Source organism: Phyllostomus discolor, chromosome 3 (genome assembly GCF_004126475.2).
Source record: "Phyllostomus discolor isolate MPI-MPIP mPhyDis1 chromosome 3, mPhyDis1.pri.v3, whole genome shotgun sequence".
In the NCBI taxonomy this organism is placed as follows: domain Eukaryota; kingdom Metazoa; phylum Chordata; class Mammalia; order Chiroptera; family Phyllostomidae; genus Phyllostomus; species Phyllostomus discolor.
In genome coordinates, this window is record NC_040905.2 from 41,790,992 (window position 1) to 41,817,117 (window position 26,126).

The following is a 26,126-nucleotide window of genomic DNA, read 5'->3' on the forward strand; positions in this document are numbered from 1 at the left end:
CATTTCTGAGGTTCCTCACTGTCGTCTTTATGCAGTTTTCCGGGGTCCTTCACCAGAGGAGAGCTCCCTGACCGCTGCCTTTGCGCTAGCGCGAGGGAGGGAGCGTTGCCTTCCTCCGCGCCCTCAGCTGCAACCAGGGTCGCTACTCCGGCCCTTCCCCTGGCGGGCAGGGCGGTGGTGGTCCCTAGAGCTCACAACCAGCCACCCCCACCTCTCCGAAGTTTGCCTCCCTCCTCTTCCGGGGTGGAGGAAGTGCGCCTCGGGGCGGCTGATCGCTGGGGCCCCAACTCAAGTGTCTAGTGCCGGCCGGGCCTGGGCAGGTTGTTGGAGACACGTTTAATGTGGTCTTGGAACAGCCGGAAATCCAGCTTTTTGTAGCGCGGGGCGAGACTGGAGGGACTTGCTCAGCAATATGGAGCCGGTTAGGGAGAGCAAGAGAGCATGCAAGCCTGAGAGCATGCAAGCCCGAGAGCATGCAAGCCCGAGCTAAAATATCGTGGGGAACAGTTTGGAAACCACAGCTCTAACACTCACTTCCCATGGGCAGAAACTGCCCAGCAGATCACCAGACAAAGAGAACTGAAAAGCTCAGGCCAACCACTCCAGTCCAGAAATGTACTTTGGTAACCAGAATTGGAGCATGAAATGTAAGGGTGTAAATAGAATGGCTGTTACATGTTGAATGCAGAATGTGCGTGAACTGAATTGGGGGACATTCTTATGCTTCTCTGGGCGCTCTTAATATCGAAAAGGTCCCACTTTCAACGTGAATCCTGGTGGAGCTGCAGCGCTCTTGGCACCTGAGTGTGAGTTCACTCTTTTGGGAGGTGGGGTTTAGGACTTTAGAAGCCATAGGATTTTTTTCTTTCCTTTTCCTCTTTGTCAGTACGAAGTACGAATGGATAAAGCAGTTCCGGGTTTTGAATGCAGCATGAGATTGTCATTTCAGTGTGTCATTTCAAGTTTAAGTTGTTAGGCGGGACATTCACAAAGCTTATTGACTCGGGCTTAAGGTGCAGTTGTATTTGAATATTTCATTACCTTGTGTTTCATTTTGACAACTTTTAAGACAGGGAGATATTAGCTAGGAAAAGTTGGAGTAGGTAAACAGGTTCATTTCTGAGGCAGGCTATCAGTAATGCATCTTCAAGGTGTAATATCATTGGGACTTTGGTGACTTTTGCAAACCTACAAACCTACAAACATCTTTTATTGTTGAAAAGAACATTAAAAGCACCCTCTGTCCCCAGCTATAATTTTTTTGACAGATTTCACTGTTCTTGAAATAATCAGTTTAAAAGCAGAAGATGATGGGTGTTTTAGGAACAAAAGTTGCTTAAACTTTGGGAAGCAAATATTTCAATCACTACAAAGAAAATACCCTAAGAGTGATTTTGAGGGGAGGTCCTTTTGAAGTTTGGGAAGGTGTGTTTGGTTCAAAATCAAAGTTCAAACTGGGAAGGCCAGTGGAGGAGGCTGCCTGCCTTGCAGAAGTTGGGTCATGCCAGTGCTGGCTGCCTCTGCTTTTATATGCCAGTTGCTGGTAGGTAGTAAAGAGTCGTACCTTTTCTGTTGAAGTGTATAGGTTTTTATGGTTGGAAGAAAGTTTTAGGTATCTGATACTGGTTTTCAAAGTGTTACGTGCATTTGCTTTTTTAAACTTTCATCTTGATTTGGGGCCTGTTCTTGCCAGTTGCATAACAGAACTCTGCAATGTACATACACACTGTTATCTGCTGTTTTATCTACTTTTGTAAAATGATGAGATCACTGTGTCTTTTCACATCTGTGATGATGACAGCCAATGTGAAAAAAGCATTTCACTTCCCATTGATTTATCGTCTACCATTAGCTATTCCTTGAAATTGAAATTTATTAAGATCAGGAAATCCCCACAGCATAAGGTTGGTTTGGGGAAACAGAAGTGTATACAGTAAATTATAGGTAATACATATTTTGGTTATTGACAGTGGTTGAGGGAGTGTGCATTTAACTGCTGGGATCATCCATTGGACAGCTGATTTTAGAAGAGTTTTGTGTCTCAAGTGCAAACCTACTGCACTTACCCAAATTTTGTGTTAAAAGTGTTGGCCAAACCTCCAATTAAACTTTTCCATGAATGCCATGTAAGTTTTAGGTTAGTATGTTGGTTGAAATTTTTTTCCTTCGGTAGTTGAGGGGAATATTCTAAAAAGCCCTATTCTGTAAGATTGTTCATTGAAATAGGAACAATTCTAGGTTAGCTTTTATTGTGCTTGCATCTTGTAATTTGCAAAGTGTATTTTATTGACTAAAGAGATGGTGCATGAACAGATTGAAAAACATTTTGTGGCCAGGTAGACTGTAGAAAGTTGAGATAATGTTTGCATTTGGGGTTTTGCTTTTAATTCTCACATCTGAGGCATACACAATGCAGACAAAATGGGAAGTACTGTTTTCAGTATACTGTACATTTTAGAGAGGTTCCTCACAGATCTCCCTTTTCTGGAGGGCACAGGGATTGGCCAGTGAAGGCAAGGGAATGGAGCATCTCAGGGAAGCCCTAAGAAGGTGATAAAGTTACTTATTAAGAGAAGGAAGGGGTTATCAATTAGTTTTTACCTTAGAAGGCATAATATAAATTATATAACATTTTTAAACCCAAAACTTAGCCTGTAATTAGTTTTTAAAATATTTATATTATTTACTGCCTTTTTAACCCCTATCTCCTTCACCTATACCCCCTAATGTGATTACTTGCCACAATTCTGCCAATGCTCTTATTGGAATAAGTTGCCAAAAAGTGTGGCAATTAAAAGCCTTTTCATGTATATTATACCAGACGAGCTGAAAAATAGACTGTAATTACGCATAAACTTGTCTGTTTGGCTTATGTTAGTTTTTTTTTTTAAATGGTAAAATGAATGTAGTATAGATTTTGCTTTTAAAATATCCTACTATAAAAACGTCTTTGGAGATTTTTAAAATCTTCCCAGCATTGTTTTTCTTAAGGTAAATCAAATACATACCTACAGGCACCTGTAGTCAAAATAGTTTTCAGGTTAACGAACCCCTCCTCCTCCCCCTATTATTTAAGTCAGAGAAATCTGGCCAAAATGTAAGGAGACTCCACCAGTGGGTGGAGTACTTTATAAAGCCAGGTGCCGGGGCCATTGTGCCTTGCCCTTTGCCCCCTCACTGGACCCCCAGTGGTCTAGACTCAGGGCTCAGCCCCCAGAGGTGGGGCTGTAACATGAGGACTCTGCTGCCTTCAGTCCCTGGAAGATTGCATTTGTGCTCTCATCTTTTCCAGACAGCTAGTGAGTGCAATCAAACCCTGTTGGAGCACAGTGTTGTCCCCTAACTCCACCCACTACCTGACACACATGCCCACACACCCTTGCTGCCTCCTGAGTCTCCTCTGCTCTGACCTTTGCAGAGAGGCAGAGCAGACGGGCAGACGACTAGATGGGCAAAGTCCACATGCAGCCTTTATCTACCTGTGTGTATCTGTTTACTCTGAGGAGTTAAGGGAACAGCAGAGAGCTTTATTGTGGCTAGCTTCAGGACTCCTGTAGAACAGTTTGCAGCATTTAGGGGCAACCCAAAAGAAAATTCCTGGCAAATGTTCCTGTTTTTAAATAGGAATCGTATAAATGGCTCATTCAATACTATTACTAACAGTAATAGCAATAGTAATAATACCATAGCTGCCAGTTACTAGTTATGTAACTTTGGGCAAATTAACTTCCCTGCTTGTTTTCTCATCTGTGAAATGGGGACAATAATTGTACCTATGGTGTCTGTAAGGATTAAATGAGTTGGGTAGGCACAAAACTTGTAAGTACTAAGCCTGGCTCATGGTAAGCACTGTGTCAGTTTTAATTATTAGGCTCTCACTATCAAGCATGAAGCTCAGTGCTTTATATATGCAATTTAATTTAATCTTCATAATAACCCTATGAGCTATAGGCTTGCTTTTTTTGTATCTACCTCAAAGATACTAAAATTATGCCACACAGAGGTTTAAGTAACTTGCTCAAATTTGCAAATCAAGGCACTGACGGGAACAGCTGCTGAGTCTAAAGCTTAGTGCTTTGTTTGTTAACAAGAGGAGGGAATTAGATTGTGTACTTCAGCCCTCTGGTTCCGTGGCGCCTCCTCAGGGCCTCTTTTCGGTTATGGTGCAAAGAGCCGGAATGGTCAGCCTGATGGCCATTCCTGGGTGGTACAATATTCTCAGGCCCTCTCAGGCCTGGGAAGCTGCAGCCTGAGTGCCTGCATCAGCCTTTCTTCTTGCCTCCAGGTGATGACCTCTGAGCTTAAGAGCTGCCTCCAGCTGAGCCTGGGTCTCTCCCTCTGCCCCTGCTGCAGGCTGTGGCGCCAGGCCTTCACTTTGCTTTCTGGATAGTCTTTCCGCCTTAACCTTCCTCGTTGTTTCACCTGGGTTTGTCCTGGGCCCCCACCCCCAAAAAGGCTTGCAGGCAGGAGTCCTGACCTGGACACCCTGCTTCCCCACAGTGCAAACTCAGCCCTGAGCATGGCAGGTGGCAGCACGTTCTGGTTGGTTTGAAAATCGGTGGAGATACTTGATGACTGTGACTTCAGGATTAATCTGATCCCATCTTTTAAATTTTGTCTTAATTAAGGTAAAATTCATATGCCATAAAATTTATCCAGAATGCTTCATTTTAAGTTGAAAGTTATTGTTTACTTGGAAATTTTGACTTTGGTTCAGTTTGATTTTTATGATTTTTAGGACATATCTGAAAAGTGGAAAGATTTCTAAATACTGATTTTTATTTTTTAAAGACTGTGTGAATTTCAGCCCTGGCTGGTGTGGCTCAGTGGATTGAGTGCTGGCCTGTGAACCAAAGGGTCACTGGTTTGATTCCCAGTCATGGCGCATGTCTGTGTTGTGGGCCAGGTCCCCAGTAGGGGTGCATGAGAGGCAACCACACATTGATGTTTCCCTTTCCCCTGCCTTTTCCCCATCCCTAAAAATAAATACATAAAATCTTAAAAAAAAAAAAGACTGTGAACTTAAGTGGGGAGCTTGCCCTGCACTCAGAAGTAGCACGCTGAGGAGGGAGAGATGGGATGCAGGGAGATGAGGCCAGGGCCCAGGAACCCCTCCACAGCCTTTGCATCTGGATTGCAGACCCATTTTGTGCTGAGACCCGGCGCCAAACTGCTAATTTTATCGCAGGATAGGATCATATGATCAGGATATAGTCTTGATTTATTTAAAGTGATTTAAAAATATCCTTTATTCCTGCCTCTCACCAAGTTTGCTACATCCCTGTCCTTTGCAAAAGGGGAATGAGTAAGTTAACAAAATCGAAGGACTTGTCAAGGAATGTGGTTTAGTTCTTTGCCAAAATCCCTGTAGGTTATAGGGTTAAATTGAAATTTTACTTTCAAGCAGTTGTACATTAAGAAGTCATGGTTGCTTCTTGTCAGGCATCAGAAACAACATTGATTTTGAGAAACAGAATGAGAATTGCTCAGTATCTTAGCAGAGCGAGGAAATATACTTCCAATTAACAGTATTGTGTGTAGTCTTTAAAAGAATTAAAAGACTGGAGCAAAATCATTCCCTTAAAGGAAAGTTTGAACTGTTTATGTGATGTAATATAAGAATAAGTTAATTTGTTATTTGTAAGATTCTTTTATACCTTTTGTTATAGCAACATACATATGCATTAGCTTGGAGAGTAGATATCATAACATCACCTTGTTTATTTGAAAACATTAACTTATGGATGGTGGGTATTGTCCACATATAAAAAACCTTTACTTTGTGAATAATTATGCTAGTGCCGGGTGGAGATAGTTCAACAAACAGTTGTGTGTAGCCAAGGAGACTGGAGGTGAAATCTTGTGGATCTGGGCAACACAGAAGCCGCAGATCTGACTGCTTAGGGCTCCACTGATCTCTGGAGGATGACACAGTTGTTGCCAGTGCCTCAGGCTGCTGAGCCTTCTGCATTCCTGCGGAGAACTGGAGGGCGAGAGAACAGGGAACTTGTCAGGCCTCCAGATGTGATCGCCCTTGTGACTGTGGATTGATACTTCACATATCCCCCTAAGGGGAAACTGAGTTTTTAGAAATTGTGCAGTGCGGAGCCTGGGATGGCCACAGGGGTCACAGATGCCGACAGGGATACAGGTGGCAGAAGCTTAAGCTCACAGAGCAGAAATGGGCAGGATTCCAGAAGTGGGCAGCCTTCCAGAAGTGATGTGCCCGTATTCTTTTATTCACTAGTTTATGGACTTCTTTGGCAACCACGCATTTTAATGAAGTCTCTTTGGAAGGAAATTTGCATGGCCCTAAATGCTGGGTCTTGGACTTGACTGAACTGCTGCTGAGTTATAATGGCTTCTTTTTATGCAGGTGTGTTTGCAAAAGAGCCACACACACAAGCAGTAAGGCTGCTGTCACAGAGAGTAAAAAACAAGAGGTCAGAGTGTGTGGGCAAGGAATCTGCATTGTTGACCCCATGAACGTATCTGGGCTGTCCTTGGGCATCGAAGCAAGTTGAGTTTGGGCAGTAGATTCCAGTGGTGGTAAAAGTGGTGGCTCTGGGGCCAGACTGCCCAGATCTGAATCCTGGTTCCCTCTGCCAATTGCTCAGTGTTATCATGGCCAAGACACTAAATTCTTTGCACCTCAGTTCCTCCCATTTAAAGTAAGAGTTATGGATAGTACCTGCCTTGTGATTATCTTGCTGTTGAATGTGTTAATTGTATTGTATTGAATGTGTTAATACACATATGGCTCCCAACAAATATTAGATGATGACTGAACAGCTCCCCAGTATCAGGTGGTGACCACAGCGACAACAACGATTGTTTAAATGGGCCTGGTGGTCAGGAGCAAGTGTGCAGTGTGTAGTAGGACAGCGGTGCCTGCCTCTTCTTAGCCAAGGACACTGTGTACCTCGCCCTAGGACACTATCCAGTCGTCGCCCAAGTGACTAGTCAACTCTCCCTCTTCTTTTATAACATTGCTCTCCAGCCACTTATTTGGCACTGAATCCTGGCCGATCTTGAATTGTTTTGATTGATCTCCCTGGCCTTGATGGTGAAGTCCCAGAAGATAGGAATGGTGTGTTCAGCCTTCAGTCCTAGAGTCACAGGAGATCTGGGGTTCTTTTTATCAGATGAGGACCCAGGGCTCTGAACAGGATTTATCTTACACAGCCTGCTAGGCTTCTTTTTGCAAGTGGTGAGGGAGGGGGAATTTGTAGAGACATTCGGGGGGTCTCTGGCACATATGGCAGAGATTGCTACTCTTAGAGTGTGGCCTCATTAAAGCCAGAAGGTTCCTCAGGGTTATTTTTGTCTTCGAACAAATTTAGCCTCAGGCCAACTTAAGCACAGTTTTCAGGTTTGTAATATCTTCACCAGACACAGAGCCTTTCTTACTACAGTGTCCCCTGGTGAGGAACATGGGTAGCTACATAGGTATGTGGTGAGCAGAGGCTTGGTGATTGCTGAAATTCTGTTAAGAATCTCACCAAACTGGCCCACTGGGTTATTGAAATAGAGGAAGCCATAGACAGCAGTTGGAAGAAAGATCTACCAGCCTACTGGTTGAGGATTTTTTTTTTCTTCCTCCAAAAAGACATACACTGCCTGGAAAAGCTAACAAAAATTTCAAGGCAGATTTAGAGGAATTGCATTATTCTTGGGCATGTTGCCTGGTTTCCAGGCATTTACAGATATGTAAATTTTTATATTCTTTAGAGCTCTGTGTCTCATTTGTACAGAGTACATTTGTACTAAAAATGAGATTTGCTAAGTCTACATTTTTGTGTGAATTTATGCAGTGAATATTTAATTTGATTCTGGATCTAGAAAAAAGAGAGGCTGTCTTCAAACATAATATAGTTTATTTTCTTCATCCACTCTGCTGGTTGCTTTAATTTTTTTCTCTGACAACTGAAATACAAAGTAGAATACTAACCCAAATGAATATTCTTGCTACACAAAGATTTCCAGTGTTTGTTTTGCTTCTTTTAATATGTAACTCTCCTACGAGTGTTATTATATTACAGCTAAGAGGCTTTAGCCATGTAAAGTTGAATACTTTACACTTCTGAATGCCAACATAACAATTACTCTGTGATTAGATTTTGCTTCTTAAGATGCCTACACTGAAGAGTGCCTATAATATTAAATTTCCAAAGTGTTCCACGCTGTAAAACTTATGCAAGCTCTCTTTGATACAGCACACAGAAATTGTGTGGCTATTGATTTTATTGCTTTATTATTCAGCCAGCTTAACTGAAACCTTTAGGTTGCTTTGACTCTTTATAATAAAGATAATGCTGAAAAATGAATGGAGTGCAAAATGTCTACGTGTGCACACTTTTGTATTGGCAGCCCAACGTGAACTTACTAACTCACTAACTTAGAGAATCTTTGACTCTAATTCCTCTGTCTCCACTGTGTTAGAAAAAGAAAAAGAAAAAAAAAACTTTCATTTCCCATTTCTCCCTCCACTAAACTATCTTCATAGAGTAATCTGCAGCCACCGGCTCTACTTCCTCTTCAGTTCCTTAACTCCTTGAGTTCTCGTCACTCTCCTCAACACTAACAGACTGAAGCCTGCTTTCTCAGAAGTCAACGAGGCTCCCTCTTTGCGTCTCGACGTTTAGGTTCCCTGTTCTCGCTCTTTCCCAAATGTGATATTTGCTTAGTCACACCTGTGTCTAAGGTCATGCCACACATTCCATTCTGTCTTCAGGTCCCTGCTGTTAGATGTTGTCTCTCCCTCCTCTGAACTCCGCAGCGTTTCGTCTCTGCTGTTTTCTGGTATTAACCTAATGTTCTTGTGTGCTGTTTCCTTGTGTACCAACCAGTCTTATCTTTGGTGTGACATTGCCACACGCCAGCACTATTTCCACCCCTGCCTAGTGCGCTAGGAAGGCAGGGACCGTCTCACTAATCCTTGTTGTCGATATGCTGTCAAACAGTAGCATGCTGGCCCGTGTACAACTGCCAGACTGATTAAGTACTGGCTGAATGGAAGTAGAAATTCAAATTCACACAGATGGCAAAGTGCGATACTCATTCATAAGTCTTGTTTTCCCTTTGCTAGGTGAAGCTCGCGCATCGAGTGCAACAGTGAAATCAGACGACAGATGGACAGTGTGACAAGTGTGTCAGAAAGGATTGGGCCTCGCCTGGAGAGTCAGCCTGCAGCCCTGGGGTTGGCGAGTTGCTGAAAAGGAAGCGGGTGCGAGAACTGTGGACTGCAGAGGGAGCGGAGCCCTGTCTTCAGTCGCACCATTGATGGAGGACAGATGGACAGCCAATGGCCAGTCACCTCTCTTAAACCTTTGGAGAGTTGTCTTTTGTCCTCTGCTGGACACATACTAGGAATCTTAACACACTCTCTGAGTTCACGTTCCATAGAAGCGTAAACAAGCCTGCAGTGTGGAACAGCCTCACCTGTCGCATGGTCACAGGTTTGCAAGCATGAGTGCCGAGGCGTACCAGTACAGAGCACTGTATGACTATAAAAAGGAACGAGAAGAAGATATTGACTTGCACTTGGGTGATATATTGACGGTGAATAAGGGGTCCTTACTAGCTCTCGGATTCAGTGATGGACAGGAAGCCAGGCCAGAAGAAATTGGCTGGTTAAATGGCTACAATGAAACCACAGGGGAGAGAGGGGACTTTCCAGGAACTTATGTAGAATATATTGGAAGGAAAAAAATCTCACCTCCCACCCCAAAGCCCCGGCCACCTCGACCCCTTCCTGTTGCACCAGGTTCTTCGAAAACTGAAACAGAAAGTGAGCAGCAAGGTCAGTATTGATGAGGGATTGCTTAATGGGTTGCACTGAAATACTCTGGGCAGAAGTTTCGACAACTTTACCTGAACTTCTGTATGGTGCCTAACTAGAAATTGTGTTTGTGAGGTGAGGGTTTAGTTCTAGGCAGATGGTATCTGAGAACCTGTTTAGTGAGTGTCTTTAAACACTGCTCTTGTAGTTGTCATTGAATTAAATACTTACTGCTTTCTTATTCTTATAAATGGTAGTATGTTTCAGTAATCATTTTTAGGAAAATAGAGGGTAAGTCTAATATAAGTATATTTAACATTAATGTGATCTGTATGGAAAAATGTAGAGAGTAATAAAATGACCACAGAACTCAGGGGAGAAGAAACCGTTGTTTTTATAACCTGGTGTCCGCCCTCGGTTTCCTCTCCAGGAACACAGTGCCTGCAGCTGAAACCCAATCCCCCAGTTAGTGTACAAGTGGAGGGACTTCTCTCCGTTCGTGGGCAGTGTCAGATGGAACATCAGTGCCTAGAGTGCGCCTGGCCTTCATGAGAGAAAAGATAACCGAATACTTTTCTTAAATGGAAACCACCTTGATTCGAAAACCACTCCTTATTGTTGGAGATGGTCCACATTTGAGATTTGTGCACAGCTGTTCATTTAAGGATTTCTTTTGTCTGCTCAGTTTCACACAGAGACAAGCCTTGTACTCAGCTTTGCCGTTGTCAGCTTTGTCAGTTCATTTCCCCAAGGGTAAATTTCAAGCATTTTTTTGCCCTTGTGTAATCGTTTTGCCCTCTGAGACTGAGATAGGTATGGAAAGGTATGTTTAAACCAGGTGGACTCAGTGGCAGTGGTTATGTGTTGACTAGAACTGACTGGGGCATCGCAATGTGTTTCTGGAAGAGATTCCGACAGTATTATGTTTTCTTTAATGTTAGCTTATTCTAGCAAAAATTAATGAGGCAGTGAGAATAAGAAGCAGAAAATAAGGGGAAATAGCTGCCTTTTAGTGTAGAGTAATACTGGGATTGGGAATATTTTGTAAAAGTCAAAGAATTTACTAAGGATGCCTGAAGGAAAGTGCATTTCCCTCTGCCACCCGACTGAAAAGAGATACTGGTTTCATGAAAGTCCCTGGCAGTAATGTCCACGTGTGTTTTACTGTACAGTTCAAAAGCAAAATTTAATTTTTTTCAGGTGAGTTAAAATCTTGGTGCATACACACATTTCATCAACTGCTGTGTTTTGCATAATTTCACTTAACAAATCAAAGGTATATACATAGTTTTTTCCCCACCAAAATACATATTTTTAATTTGACCTTTTGTTTTGTAAGTTAGAAACACATCTTCATAAATAAGTAGGTTAATTCAAAAGGAAAAATGATTTAATTTATCCCAGAATACAAGAGATTACAGAACATAAAATATATCTGAATTGGATTAGAGAAGATTGTTTAAAAGGTGGAAAGAGATATTGTCAATATTAGCGACAAAAAGATTTTATAAAAATGACTTTTTTTTAAGATTTTATTTATTTTTTTAGAGAGGGAAGGGAGGGAGAAAAAGAGAGAGAAACATCAATGTGCGGTTGCTGGGGGCCATGGCCTGCAACCCAGGCATGTGCCCTGACTGGGAATCGAACCTGTGACACTTTGGTTCGAAGCCCACGCTCAATCCACTGAGCTACGCCAGCCAGGGCTAAAAATAACTTTTAAACAAAATTACATTTGATAACTGCTTTTGGGTATATTATACAGGAACACAAGTCTTTTTTTTTTTTAACAAGAATCTTATTAGATCTTAAACTCCTTTATAGTACTTTCTTTCTCATTCAATGTGACAATTGAAATTTTTAACAACTTAAAAAATTTTTTAATCACAGAAATGTAGAGTAACATGAAAACTTTTAGCAGATTTTAAGAAAGAGACCCATGATAATGTGCATTAAAGGCTTAGAAAGAACACACCTGGATATAAAGAAGAAAGTAAGAATAACTTAGAGGTTGAAAAGACAGTGTTGGAGGTGTCGGTGGGGGAACGCAGAACTAAACATTGGATTTTCCAGAAATGTTAACCTTGTGTTCTCATTTATGTTTTTTAAAGCAGCGTTTATTTTTTATTTATCTTTTAAAAAAGATTTTATGTATTTATTTTTAAAAGAGAAGGGGAAGGGAGAAAGAGAGGTAGAGAAATATCAATGTGTGGTTGCCTCTCACACGCCCCCTACTGGGGACCTGGCCTGCAACCCAGGTGTGTGTCCTGACTGAAAATCAAACCGGCGACACTTTGGTTCACAGACTGGCCCTCAGTTCACTGAGCCACACCAGCCAAGGCATAATCTTGTATTCTCATTTAAATACAATTCCTAGGAAATGAGAATTTGGTAGCTCCTACTAGTTACATGTCAAATTGATATGGAAAGTAGTTGTAAGGAGAAATTTAGAAGTTAAAACCTATAGGTCTCTGATTTCTTTTTTCTAAGCTTGTATTTATTTGAAAAGCCTTTGTAATGACAACATGTATGAGGGCAAGAAGGGGTAGTTCTTTTCTCCTATTGTAACTGAATTCTTTGGCCTTTTTCTCCTTTTACTCCCCCACATGACTTAGCCTGTTTTTCGTGTTTGCCTGCCTTCGTCTTATTAGGAGCTGACCTCTGAGGTCTGCGGACTACCTGCAGGTCTCTCGTTGAGATAGTGTCCTGTAGACTGTTGGCATCCCCCCACCCATGGGTCTGGGTGAAGCAGTGCTGGGACCTGCCTGCCTACTGATCGTGTGCACCTTGTTCCTTCTGCCTGCTGCCTTCTGTGTTTTTAAAAGGAAGTCATCGTGAGACTCTGGCCAAAAGTAAATTCTGTGTGAAGGATTCCTCCTTATATAACCTACTTTTCCACTTTCCTTGTATGTTCCTGGAAATAACCCTGGGATGCGTAACTTTGGGGGAGCCTGGGAGAGAGCCAGAAAAGCCCATTTGAGAATCTGATACACAGCTCCTCTCAGGAAAATATACTCATATGTTCCACCAGTACATTTTGCGTTCATTTTTCTTACAAAGCCCTAGCCTATAGTTTGGATTCAGTTTGTTCATTCGGTAATCTGGTATTTATTGAAATTTAAGTAATTTAATAAAAATGGACTGCATCCCTGTTTTGTGCTATGTAGCAAGGATGCACAATGAAATTAACCCCAGAGAGACAGCTTGCCATCTGAGGCCCTTACCTGCCCCCTCCCACCTCAAGGCTGTGCTTCATCCCCTCTCCTTGGACACTTCCTCAGACATCCCTTTGCCCAACCCACTCTTCCTACCTTGCCCAAATTTTTCTCGTGGAGGCTGGCTCCACTGTCCTTATTTCATGTGGCACCCTGCCCTGCTTTCGCAGAGCGTTTATTATCTAAACATTCATTTATTCACCATGTCAATCGTGTGTTGCCTGTTCCTATGTAGACTGCAAGCTCCATGAGGGCAGGGATGTCCGTTGTCACTCCGCTATCCCGAGTTTCTAAAACAGTGCAGTAGGTTCTCCACAAGTGGATTAATGCTTGTTATTGAAGCTCAGCATTTAGCTATTTCAGGCCTGTGTTCCTGGAAATGAGCCGCATGCACTGTCTGTCATGAGCAGGCAGGCATGCACACAAGCCCGTGATAGCCTGCTTCTGTTTTTGAAGTCATGGTGTATTTGTTGTTTGCATCATTCACATCTGACGTATCTTTGCAGCCTTGACCTGGACCACTGCCTGCTATGTATGTCTCCAGAACTGTATTTCTACCCCGTGATTAAAAGAGGTAGTTCTGTTGGTGGGAAAGTATGTTAAGACAATGGTGCATTCTGTCCGCTACTTAAGCAGAGTGAGTATAATGTGTGTTAAGGAAGGTCAGAGAGTTTCCTCTGGTGCAGGTTTTTTGCCCTTTTCCTCTCCTTTTATCGACTTCCCTATGCATAGAGCTAAAATTTTCATATGAGGGTCACGTTTCATTTTTCCACAACTAGTAAAGCTCCATTTTACTTTCTTTGGAGAGAACCTCTTCTGTGTTTTGTGCAGATGAAGGGTGTTGGTGGGTGTGTTTTCTTCCCCTTATGAGAAACATCCTATTGAAAGACAGCATCCTAGCTTCTGCATTAGGCTGCTGAGACTCTGGCATTTATTCATATACACATAACCCCATTCATCCCTCCTTCCGAATTTCCTCTTGCACACAAGGAAGTGAGTTAAATGAAGGAGGTAGGGGTGTAGGCATAGGGGAATTAAAGTGTGTTTCTTCCTTTCATTAGTAAGCTGTCCTGTGGGGCTGTTTCTCAGGACAGCATTTTGAGATCCTTGCACCAAAGTGATGCTAATGCAGAGTATTTAGACCAGTGAGATTCTGTGACCATGGTAGTTTGTCTAGAATGTTGAAATCTGCTAACTTCAGAGATCACTTAAGAATCTGAGTTCATAACCATTTCCATCCCCCACCCACACACTCCTCCCAGTGTGCACTTCTGACTCTTGACGAGAGGGACCCAGGTCCTGACTGGTTTCACACATAAAGCATGCATTTGGGGTAGCTAGTTTAAATTTGGATAAAAATTCTTTCTAAACAGAAAAAGAAAAAAGCATGGAATTTGTGTTTGCTTTTCCTGGTTTCCCCAGCCGTGTTAATTTTACGTCTTTCACACCCAGCATTTGAGTGTCCCTCCATGGTTGTTGCTGCCCATCTAGAAAGCAAGGCTGTGATAAGTCACATAAATTGGCAACACTGGACAGAGGTCACAGAAGATAGCAACCTGCTCCCAAATCACACATCTTCACTGGGCCCTATGGTCATAATGTGTCGCTGTTCTTCACAGAAACGGCGTCTGTGAAAGTAATGTGCTTTGCTTCACAAACCCCTGCCTTTATGAATTCTCTTTGGTTCAGAATATGCCTTGTCATAACTCCTCTCACCTTTTCCCCTACTTAAATGAGGCTGTGCTCTGAAGTTGGAGGATTGTGTTGTTATAGCGCCCCCCCCCCCCCCCCCCCGAATGATGGGGTCATGGGGTCACATCGCCAACTCGTGCTGTGGGCCCCCCCCCCACACACACAGACAACTGCTCTGCTTTGTGAGAAAGCAGAGATGTTTTCAGGGTATTTGAAAATAGGGGCCTGGGAGCTCTGTCCCTAACTTCTGTCCAACCAGAAAAATTAATCAGAACACAAGATTTTTTACCCAGGTATAAAAATGTAAGTGTTTGCCCTCTGTATTTTAGTGCACCATGAAGTACATCTCCAGAAGATGTAACAATATGATTGATTAACGACTAAGTACACCTGGAGAAAACAAATGTTATAATTAGTTTTGATAAAGTCAGGTGAGCCTAACCTCTCCTCTTATGCCCACAGAATGCAGTCCTCATGTATTGTTACATGTGATAACAGTTCTCATGAGAACCAGCTTTTTTTTTTACTAAATTTTAATTTTTAAGACATTTTCCTGTTAATTTTAAATTTAGTTATTTTGTTTTCCCAGGAATGTGACAGAGACAGGAAAGTTACCCCTAAGGAACAATTCACACGTACAGGGTTATTTGAAATGGAAACTTACAAGAAGAGAAAGGACCCTCCTCATTTTTGCTGCTTTTTAGCAGGAGGTTTCTGTCCTGAACTGGCCAGGCCACTTAGGATTTACAGGCAGACCCCGAGTGGGTAGGGAGCTCCCCTGGCACTCCCATAGGGCAGAGGGAGACATCCCTCCCTCCTTCCTCCAGGGAGGGACTTGATTTTCTCTTCCCTGGACTTGTGGTGACAGTTAAGTTCGGGGTCACAGATAAGACATTGTTTGATGAAAACCTTTCTGCCAGGCCACCATGACCATATCATTTGGAATCACAGAGCTGGTGGTACGAACGTTATATTTTCTTCCTTAAGACAGACATATCTTCGGATGCTTTTGTTAAGGCTTCTGTGCTCTCTTTCCAAAATGGGTCCGATATCCCTATCTGTGCAGCCCAAATAAAGCCCTCACACCTCTGGTTCAAACAGGAGCCGTGTCAGTGGAGTGAGCCTATTTTGTTACCTGCAACCAAGCTAGTATTGACACTCTAATAAAATTGTCATAAAAGGAGAACTCTATATGCTAGAAGTGTTTCCTTTTTAGCTTAGTTTCAATAGAGTCTTTGGTAACTTTGATGTCAGTCTTTTCTGGTTTCTAGGTGAATGCATCTTTGTTTAAAACAGGAGAAAATCCGATTAATAAGCACTTTTCCAGTAAGTCTGAGTTTAAGAAAATAAACATTCGAAATTCTGAAATTCAACAACAAATGGTGCCTTACATCTGCTAAGTAGCATCCAAAAAGGGGAGAATTTTGTAACTCTGGCAGTAAGAATACCAAGTATATGGTGCCATTTACATATCCACGTTTTTCTTAGTAAAAGGAAACAGATGTCAGCAGTACAGCTGGCCATCCCGTACGTGTGTGTCTCTGTCGCTAACAGATTTCCATGAGGAAAAACAGAAAACTGGTTTGAAGGCTGAAACAGGAGAAAATGACTTGGTGCGATAGCTAGAAATGAGAAGCGTAATTGCCTGGTGGATTATATCTTAATGTTTTGAGGTCGTGATTGGGTTTATAGTATTCCATATCAAAACAGTCCTTAGGCTTTCAATGAAATTAATTTAAATAGATGAGGTCAAAGGGGAACAAGGCATTGGCTTTATTTGAATTACTTGGGTACAATTTCCCTAAAATGTCAAGTTTAACAAAATATCGTCGGAATACTTTACAAATGTGTTATTCCTACTTACTGATTTATGTAAAGGGTGATGGTATTTTGTTTCTACTATGATAATTTCATACAGTGTACCTTGTTAAAATGTTCTGATAGAATATAACTTCCCAGTTAAAACAAACAAACAGCAGCTCTTTTTGTTTAATTATGTATGCAGAACTTTCTCCCCGGTGTTTTTATCACCTACAGTATGGCTGTCGTTTTCGGGAACACCTTCTCTGGGCTGTTTCTCGCTTGGCAGCCTGTGTACTCATCTACTTGCCAGTCCTCAGCTGGTAGCGCGCATCATGCAGTGCCTATAGATTCTTCCGTCTTGTCACAGTCTGATGCATATTGAAGTTCCAACTGTGAATTTATTATACTGTATGGTAGGAGACTCTGTGTACTTTGGTGATCAAATCTGGATTTCAAGAGTGTAAAGATGAAATATAGAATGAAATATAAACCTCTATGATATATAAACCTCTAGTTAGTGAAATACCAACCTCTGTGATACATTATTTGAGTCAGAAATTTCACTCTGCTTTTCTTCCTGCAAATTCCTTGACCATTCTATTCCCAACGTCCTCTTATTGTAAAATAATAGACACTGCCTCTTCTGAGTTGTGGCTCTGTTTTTGTTCTACCCTATTATACCTGATCAGTAAACGTTTCACCATCCCTACTCATAAGAATTGTTGGAGAAACAAAACCCAGATAATTTCAGTTCTCACCAGTAGTGGATCCCCAGTAATGCAACCCTGAAGCCAGAAGAAAGGGCTCTTATATAGAGAAACAGGCTGGGGTGGTTGGGCAGATGCACTCAGTGACCTCATTGCAAGGTCTGATTAGAGATTGGTCCGTGGAATTATTGCTAATAATGGAAGTGCCCAACTGGTACCAAGATTTTGCAGATTTACATACTGTATGATTTTAAGATATATTTCACCAGCATGAGAATTTGTTCTACCTTCTGCTGAGAACTCAGCAGTTTCTCAGTCTCAAACCATCTAAACCATCTTTTAGTGTCACATGTTGCAGTCGTGAGAGAATTAAAAGATATTCATGGAATGTCTTCTTTGTACTGCACCTGTGTGGTATAACTGAATTTGTTGGCGTGATATGCTTTCAGAGTTCCTAAAGATTTGCCTAGTGGGGCTTTTTGTTTGTTTTGGTTGAATTTTCCAAGGCAGGTAGAGGGTGGTGGTTATAACATTTGTCTACTCAGGTTATAAAGTTTTGTTTATTTATACCTCTTCAACTCTATGTGACAGAAGAACTAAAGGTATCTAAGTATTACTTTATTAGCATAGGCATTAGGCAAGGCTGCACTGTAAAGCCCGTAGGACTGGGGAGTGGCCATCGGCATCTTCCGGGCTCTACCCCAAGGAGGCGAGCTGCCCTAGGCCCTCAGACACGCTGCCATGTGCACCGCTGTGGCGGCCAGAAAAGTCGCCATTGTCCCAGCCGGCGACTGGGTTTGAAAAGTGCCATTTTCAGAATTACTTAAGGTTGTTAGTAAGATAATCTATTGTGAATCTGCATTAAACACTTTAACCTATTTCTTAAAATTATTTTTAATGTTTAAGAATGTTTCTTCTTTAATGAATAAACAGTTTACTTGAAATATCTGTCTGTGTGTCCTAACTATGGAAACACAGTTGGATACTTGTGTCATTATTTATAATTTCAAAGTATTTCACATTCTGTGTCTTACCATGCTTTTTTCCAGGTAGCAAAAAGGAAATTATCCATTTTGAAGGATATTCAAAGAGAGTAGAGTAAAATGACTTTATTGCTAAATAAGACTGAATATCTGCTGAGTATCAAAGAATGAGATTTAATGAGTTTGGTTAGAACATAGCAAAGTATATATTATAGTCATTGCTCCACACTTCCCCCTGCACCTATTTAAATGTTGAAAATATCCTTTCCAAAATGTACCTGAAAAATTTGCAGACTTACTGTTTGCCAAGCATTCTGTTAGGGATTTTAGATATTTTTCATTTGCTCCTCAACCACCTTGCAAAGGTGGTGTTATTCATAACAATTGTCCGGATTAAGAAAGGAACACCCAAATGATCATGTAAATGTTTAAAAAGAAGGGGGTTCATTCACAGGGTTCAGGAACCCTTCCACAGGCAGAAGTGTGGGTCTTGTTAAGCAGTCCTTTGTGAAGTTATCAGTATCTGAGGAAACAACATGTTTTCTGCTATGGGGGTGGTCTTTAATTATGTCTGTTGTTTCTGGGTTTCACTGGCTGTTACATTCCTGCAACCACATAACATATTACCTTTGCTTTATATGTGACTCACAGCATTGTCCTGTGTTTGCTAAATATGTTAAAGGGTTGAGTGATAAAAAGACTGATCAGCCATGAAACTAAGAGTTTGGGTGTGTGTTTGCGCAGCTTCTCTTGGGAAGAACTGTGCCACGATAGATACTCCAAAGTTCTGTACCGCTGACAAATGATCTTCCTTCCATTTTTTTGAAGTTCGATATCTGCTTCAGATGTTTCCCTGAGTTTCAAATTTTCTTATTTCTGACTCATAATTATATCATTTTGATTAAAATGCAACACAGGATAGTTATTACCAGCCTAAAAGCCAAGAAGCTAAAGGTGTCCAGCATAAAATGTATGTGTTTTGGCATGCGGATAGCGGCTGCTGAAAGTCCATGAGCACAAGAAATCTCAAGTTGTCTCAGATGAATGTGAAGTCTTATACCCGAGTTCTGTCAAAGTTAGCAGTAAATGCCATTTTAAAAGGCGAGGTAAATTCCTTTGAATGTCAAACTTTATTTCTCAGAAAAGTCAGTCACTGCCAAGTTTATAACATAAACATTGTGTTTCTGTTACCTGAATTTCAAGGACAGGGTGGATGAGGGCAGGTAAAAGGCACAGGTGAATTTTATTTCTAGATGTTTAAAGGCACAGCATGACATTGCACAGATAGAGTCTTTCAAAGGCAAAACTTCTTGGATGCTTTTGTTTTTGCTGATTTTTTTTTTGGCGGGGGGGAGGGTCCAGCTAAAAAAGAAACTTATGTAAACATGTTCCGATTTTAAAAGGTTCCTGCCTGGTAGTCCTGTCTCAGCCTCTTGAGACTTCTCACTGGAGTCCCTAAGAAGATAGAGAAAAGCACAGAGAGCCTAACCAGTTATAAAAACTAGGAACTAGTGAGAGAAATGTCTACCAGGACCTCAACAGAGCTGGGTTTAAAGACACAGGGAGAGTAAATTTTGATCACCTAAAAACAGGTAGGCAGAGCCATCTGCCCCTCAACTCTCTTGCCCATAATTCAGCAAACCCAAGCAGCTGTCCCAGAAAGCTCTTCCCTCCCTCTTTGTCTTCTCCTCCAACAGTGCCTTTTTATAAGTAAAAGTTTGTAACTCAGAAAGCCAGGCAGAGCTGGGAGGGTGGGACAGGGTCTGTTACTCTTGCATCCTGAGAATTTTACTTCGAAAAAGTAAATTGCTGTCAGTGGACTAGAGTTAGAAAGACCTGTGTTTACTGAAGGTTTGGGTATTGTTTGTTTGAGTTCTTCATCACTCACAGCCTCAGAAAGCCAGGCGGTGGAGGCAGAAGGTTTTCTTTCAGGCTAGCAGAACTACATTGAAATGAAAACCATGCTGGGAATTGGCCGGGAACTATTCATCTCCACCTGCTGACCAACTTAAGGTCTAAAGCAAGCACCCATGTGGATCAAGAGTGCTTCAGAGTTGGAAGAGAAATGGTAATGGGAAAATAAAAAACAAAAAATCTAAAACAAAGAGTAGTTCAGAGCAAACACCAGGTCTTGGTAGATCTCTCTCAGTTCAGTGATCAATAAACAGGAAAAATAAATCCAAGCATGCTGTAAATTGTTATTCTATAAAGGAAATGGGAGATTATATTGAAGATTTGAAGGCAGAACAGATCTCCAGCAATGATCCATTACTAAAAAAGATGTGGCCCTAATGAAAGAGGGGCAGAAAGCAGATGGATGATTATGAGTTGAAGTGACAATAATAGCGTGGGATTGAATAGAAATGAACCGTTAAGAAGAATGATTGTAAAGAAATTGAAAGTGCACCAGCACATTAAAATCCATATGAGAGGCAGTCAAGGGTAGAATTAACACAGCTGAAGATAAAATTAGTGTTGTAAAGGAGAAACGCAGGTAAAAACAAGGGAGAAAATGGTAGATATATAGAAAGAAGTTCTAACATGGGACTTAAAAGTGTTGATAAACAGGAAATCGTATCAAGTGAGAAAGAGCAGCAGAAAAATAAGTTTGTGTGCAGGTGTACAGATTAGAAAGCGATCTCCCCATTGCATAAAGTCAATGAAAGGCCAGCTCTAGAGATGTTTTGGCAATTTTTTTTTAAATTACAAGAACACCATTAGAGCATCCAATCAGAATATCTGATTAACTACCAAGGAACAAAATTCAGGCTCTCTTCTCCTTGGTGGTAGTAAATGCAAACGATAGTAGACTGCTGCTTTCCGTAGAGTTTTGAGGAGAAAAGATGGTGACTCAGAAACTTACTGTGCTACTTCCTTATGTTTCATGTGGAAAGTCCATTGAGAGACATTCCCAGAGAGCATTCCATGGAGAGCAAGATCCCAGAAAGGCATATTAAACTTCTTGTGCCATAAGGGAAGGTTTAAAAGTTGCCTTTTCATTCTTCAACTTTCTAATTAGAAAAGCGTAGATTAAAAAAATAATTTATTTTGAATAACTTCCAGTGATTATCAAAAGAATAAGCTATTAAGGAATGTATTTTTTTCAACTACTTAGAAATACAACATATATTGCAAAAAAGAGGCAACAGAGGAAGTGTAAAAATACTAGTGATATGGGGAGAATGCTTACTATGTGTGAACACTTTAAAGAAATACATATATGAACATATGTGTGTACATATGTATACATCCATAAATATAGAACCGGATTTTTATCTACCTATAGTTGTGTGTTCAGCAAATGTTAGTTCTATGTCAGATACTGTGGTAATATTTTACTACATTAACTTGTTACTTTTCAGAAGAATTCTGTGACATTGTCCTCATTATTACACCTGTTGTAAAGCTAAAGAAATTCCGGCTTAATTGAATGATGGCCCAGGCTTACTCAGCTGGTGGGGGCCTCGGGCTCTGTCTCCACCATCTGACTGTTGACCCATGTCCTTCGGCAACAGTGTCATGCTGTGAAGGGGCCCCTGGTGGTCGTGTTCATGCTGTGTGACACGGCTTTATTCCTGGGGAGCTGGTTGACCAGGAGGGCACCCCTGAGCAGGTGATCCCCCTGGCTTGCCAGTTCCTGTAATATGGCCTGATATTTGAAAATGAATTAAACAGCTGGATTTTTCCACTCTCAGGAAATAGACCCAAGAAAAACTAAAGAGAATAATGCAGATGCACAAATTACTCTCCCTTCCATCAAAAGAGCCTTATCAGAACAACAGTCTTGGAAGAGAGTAGTTTAAAGACATGTTGGAACCTACAGAGCTTAAAGAGTTCATATACTAACCTTCAAGTTGGTCCTCACTTGTCTAGTGTATGTCTTCTCTCTCTCTCTCTCTCTCTCTCTCTCTACCTATCTATATATGTATGTATATATATACACACACATAGACACACAAAATATGTAGAGAGAAACATTTACATAAAGCATATATAAGTATATAATAGTATTTATGTATAATGTTTTATATATAAACATATATCTTTCCAGCCAGTAAGTCAGGCTGTATAGGAAAGTCATTGTTGTGTTAATTACCCAACCGAACCTTTATAATTGATTTTGCTATTTCACTAAAATCAGCTTTAAAGAATTGAAAGCTAGTTCTAACTTGCTACTTTACTAGCCATCATTGTTTGTAGTTACATGTACAGTTATATTGTAACTGTCATTTGTGGTCTGATCTTTCCTTTAAGGGAAACTTGAGAAACCTGGCGAGCTTGAACACTTAGAGGAAGTTTAAACATACTGGAGCATAATATTCACAGTTGTTTAGCCTGAACCTCTGGTTTCTTGTCAGACCACATCTCTCCAGCTCTTCTGTGACTGGAATCATCTAACTTGGGCCCACGTCAAGGAAAGGTTTCACAAGACGCACAAAATGTCAACTTTTGTTTTCTTTGCCAGGTTCTGGAGTCCATGCAGCAGACTCCGAGACCTCTGCCTCTCGTCACTTAACCGTCTTTATTTCCATAATTGCTTTTGGTGAATTCCAACCCAGTTGTTACATCCTCTTAATATATTGAGTAATTTATATTCTGTAACTGTAAGAGTGAAAATAGTTTTGCCTTGTTTTGTTGGTGGGGAGAGGGTTAGTTTTAGTGTAGCTGTGTGACTAGTTGCCTTTCATACACTCTTCTTCTGTTTCACAGCGATATTTTCCCAAAATATAAAACCACTGTCCTCTCACCTCTCAGGCAACTCCCACTCAATCCACTTGCTAGAACACATTTAAAATACAGCTGAGGCTTCCACTTAAGAGTCTCTTGATTCACTGCATCCCTAAGGGACCAGCTTATGCCAGTGTCAAATGCTCCATTTAGTTCACTTTTTGAAATGTTTTAAATTTTATATCCTAGCAAATGTAGTTGGCACTCTTCAGATTATGTTGTCTCACATTAATGTATACTTTCCAAAAGACGGTAATTGAGAGGTAGAAGTAGTTATAGTTATTACAGCTTCTTAAAATGAAGGGGAAAAGTCTTTTGTGTGTAGGAGCTGAAAAGAAGAAACCATTACTGATTGGCTTTAGCCACTTCCCAGAAATCCATCTCATGGAGTTTAGGAATGTAGGTTTTGATTAATTTTGTGATCTTACTCTGGACTTCTCGGTTATGGACATGTAGCTGAGTGATGACATGAATTTTTGATTTGCTAAAAAGGTTGTATTTGTAATTTCTTTATATCACTGCTTTTAGTTCATTGTCTCTGGATGCTACCTTTTTCTTTTCTTAAATACGTATAGGGCGAAGTGATTTACCTGTGACATGAAAGTTTTGAAATTTCTTCAACAGGATCCTTTATTAATATGCTGGCTGGCATGCGTAGAGCCTTCGCTTTGTGCCCTGCACGGTGCTGCTTGCTCTGCCTGCATTATCTCACTCGTCCTGTTTGCAGGTAGAGGCTTGGAGAGGAAAAGAAAACTGCCCAGAGGCAAACAGTGGCAGATGGTATACAGCTGGGACTTGCGTGCAGACGTCACGCTGCACCACCCTCAGAGTGAAATGGAGCTAGGGAGATGGGAACCTAGTAGGATCCACTTCTCCAGAGGTCATGTCATGTCATGGTAAAGCAATCACAGATTCTGAAAGCAAATACCAAATAAATATTAGGAAGTAGCGGCCTACAAGTTGTAGACATTTAAATATAGTTTCACATATCTGTCATCTTTGCCAAAACGGCAGTTACGTTCAAACTTATCTAAAACTTAAAGGTACAAATATTTAAAATGCTTGGCCAAGATTTTGTTTCCGTCAAAGATTATGAACTTGAACCATACATCAAACCAAAGACTTATCTGAGACAGTTTGTGTAGACTTTGCATGAAATCATCAACTTCTTTAAACCTTTTATTGCAATACAGAGGAAAGACTATCAAATATCTTAAAGCAAGAGCTCATTCCATTCAGGCAAAAGCATTGTGGTATTAGAACATTATCAGTGTTTGAACCTAGACTGGACTCCTTTATAGCAGTTGAGAAGAAAGTTTTCATTGACTCAATAAAAGTTTAATCTTCACTGAGAGCAGCTGAGATTAGAACATGGATCAGAGTCTGAACTTTTCCATGTGGCCTCAGGTTGAGACTTGCTCGGGGAACATAGCAATCAAACTTTGGTTCATGTTATAGTCATGATGTACAGAGTCAGAAGAAAAGTCCTAGGTGCTAGATGGCTGCCTTAAATCATCAAGATAGATTTAGTGATTTTAGTGAGCCAAGGCCCTTTTTGGGGAGCCTGGAAAGAGAGGTCTTGTCATGGGTAGACTGACCCTCATACGCTTTTCTAGTATGAAGTACTATTTGGTTTGGCTTAACCCTAAGACAGATAATTCTTCCCTTCTTAGGAGTTAGCGTCTCCTCTGTAGCTGGGATTGGGGAAGATCATTCCTGTGAAATATGAGTTATGCTGGGTTGACCAGATGACCTAAGGATAGCCCAAGGCTGAGCTGTAACCAGTGATTTCTCAATTTGGGAAGCCTCCTTCTCGAGCCTCCTTTCGAACTTGAACCTCAGTTTCTGGGTAAGTTGGAGTGTATGTATAGGGAAAGTCCCTGGTTTGGGTTTAGTCAAGTTTGCCAGAGAAGACGGGATCTAAGTGGGAATAAAATTTGCTGACCCTGTCTCAGAGGTTACATTTTCATTTATGTTTTACATGACTCATTTTAAATTACAGTGCTCTACAGATATAGAAAAGAAGCCTTCCTCTTCCCACCCTCCCCCAGACACCACATAATGGAAAAAGCAAGAATTTTCTGCATAAGCAAGGCTTTTTCTTTTTTTTTTTTTTTTTTTAAACAAAAAGCCAGTCTCTGGTGGGACTTTTTTCCTGCCAGAATTCCCACTAGTCGACTGTTGCAATTTTTACAAAAGGCCACGATGAAAGAGGAAGGCCCATTCTGAGGCCTTTGCCTCTGTGTTACGTGAAACATAACATGTCTGTCTTAAGTATTGGAAGAATTCTTTCTGAACCTCTCTGGTAGACATGTAAAACCTACTACGCTCTGTAACTGTTAAAGTAATAATTTTGATTAAGAAACGATTTGTTTTGCTGCTATGACTAGACTCATTAAACATGGAAAGGTTTTGATGATCTGTTTCCTGTTTGTTTGTTTGTTTGTTTTCAGTCTGTCCTCTGTTATGAACTCTGACTAGACAAGAGCCTCTTCCTCAGAAAGTCAGCTCTGGGAAGAACAATGGATGGAGGACATACCCTAGAACATTTCTGAAGGGAATTAAAAGAGGGTGGAATTCAGAAGCTAAAAGTTCCATTCCATTACAGCTGTAGCTGAAGAAACCATTTCACTCTTGGCAGTTCCATAATGTGTAGCAAATATATCCACAGAAGTCACTGATGTCAGTTCATAGTGGAAGAGAGAGGTAGGCTGGGGTCCCATGAGGAATTCGTGCTGATAGTTGGATCTCTCTTTCCTCCCTAAAAAGTTCGCCAGACAACAGACTTGTAAACTGGCGGTAGTAAACCTACATATCCCACTGTTGCAGTCTTCTTTTTACTTTAGAGGCAGTTTAGTTTGCTAACTAAAAAGAAGTGCAGTCAAGTCTAGCTCCAAGGCCAGGGCATGAAGCAAGTACTCAATTAACTTTGGTGTCTGGGGCAGAAGCAAGATAGCTCGGGGATCCAGATTCTCTGAGTAGTCTGCCCTTGAACAGCCACAGGGACCAGAGTGACAGGGAACTTATTTAATTGAAACTTCATGAAATGGTTCCTTGAGCTTAATGGACCATTGAGTAACTTCAGTTTCCTCTCTTTACCCTTGTTTATTTCCCGCTTTTCTAGAATCAAGCATTAGATATTCTGGTCTCTTACAATGAGAAGACTAAACAGCTGTATCTTAAATTGTAGCATTAATTTAGAGTGCTCTATATCTTTACT

At 41.1% G+C, this 26,126-nt stretch overlaps 1 protein-coding gene across 1 annotated transcript in view; it reads left to right on the forward strand.

Annotated features, from left to right (window-relative positions):
* PIK3R1 (phosphoinositide-3-kinase regulatory subunit 1) overlaps positions 1-26,126 on the forward strand; it is an 82,831-nt gene that overhangs the window by 535 nt on the left and 56,170 nt on the right. Inside the window, exon 2 of the mRNA XM_028517776.1 lies at positions 9,089-9,802. Coding sequence (XP_028373577.1) covers positions 9,469-9,802 — 334 coding nt within the window. The 5' untranslated portion in view covers positions 9,089-9,468. The remainder of the gene's footprint in view (positions 1-9,088; positions 9,803-26,126) is intronic.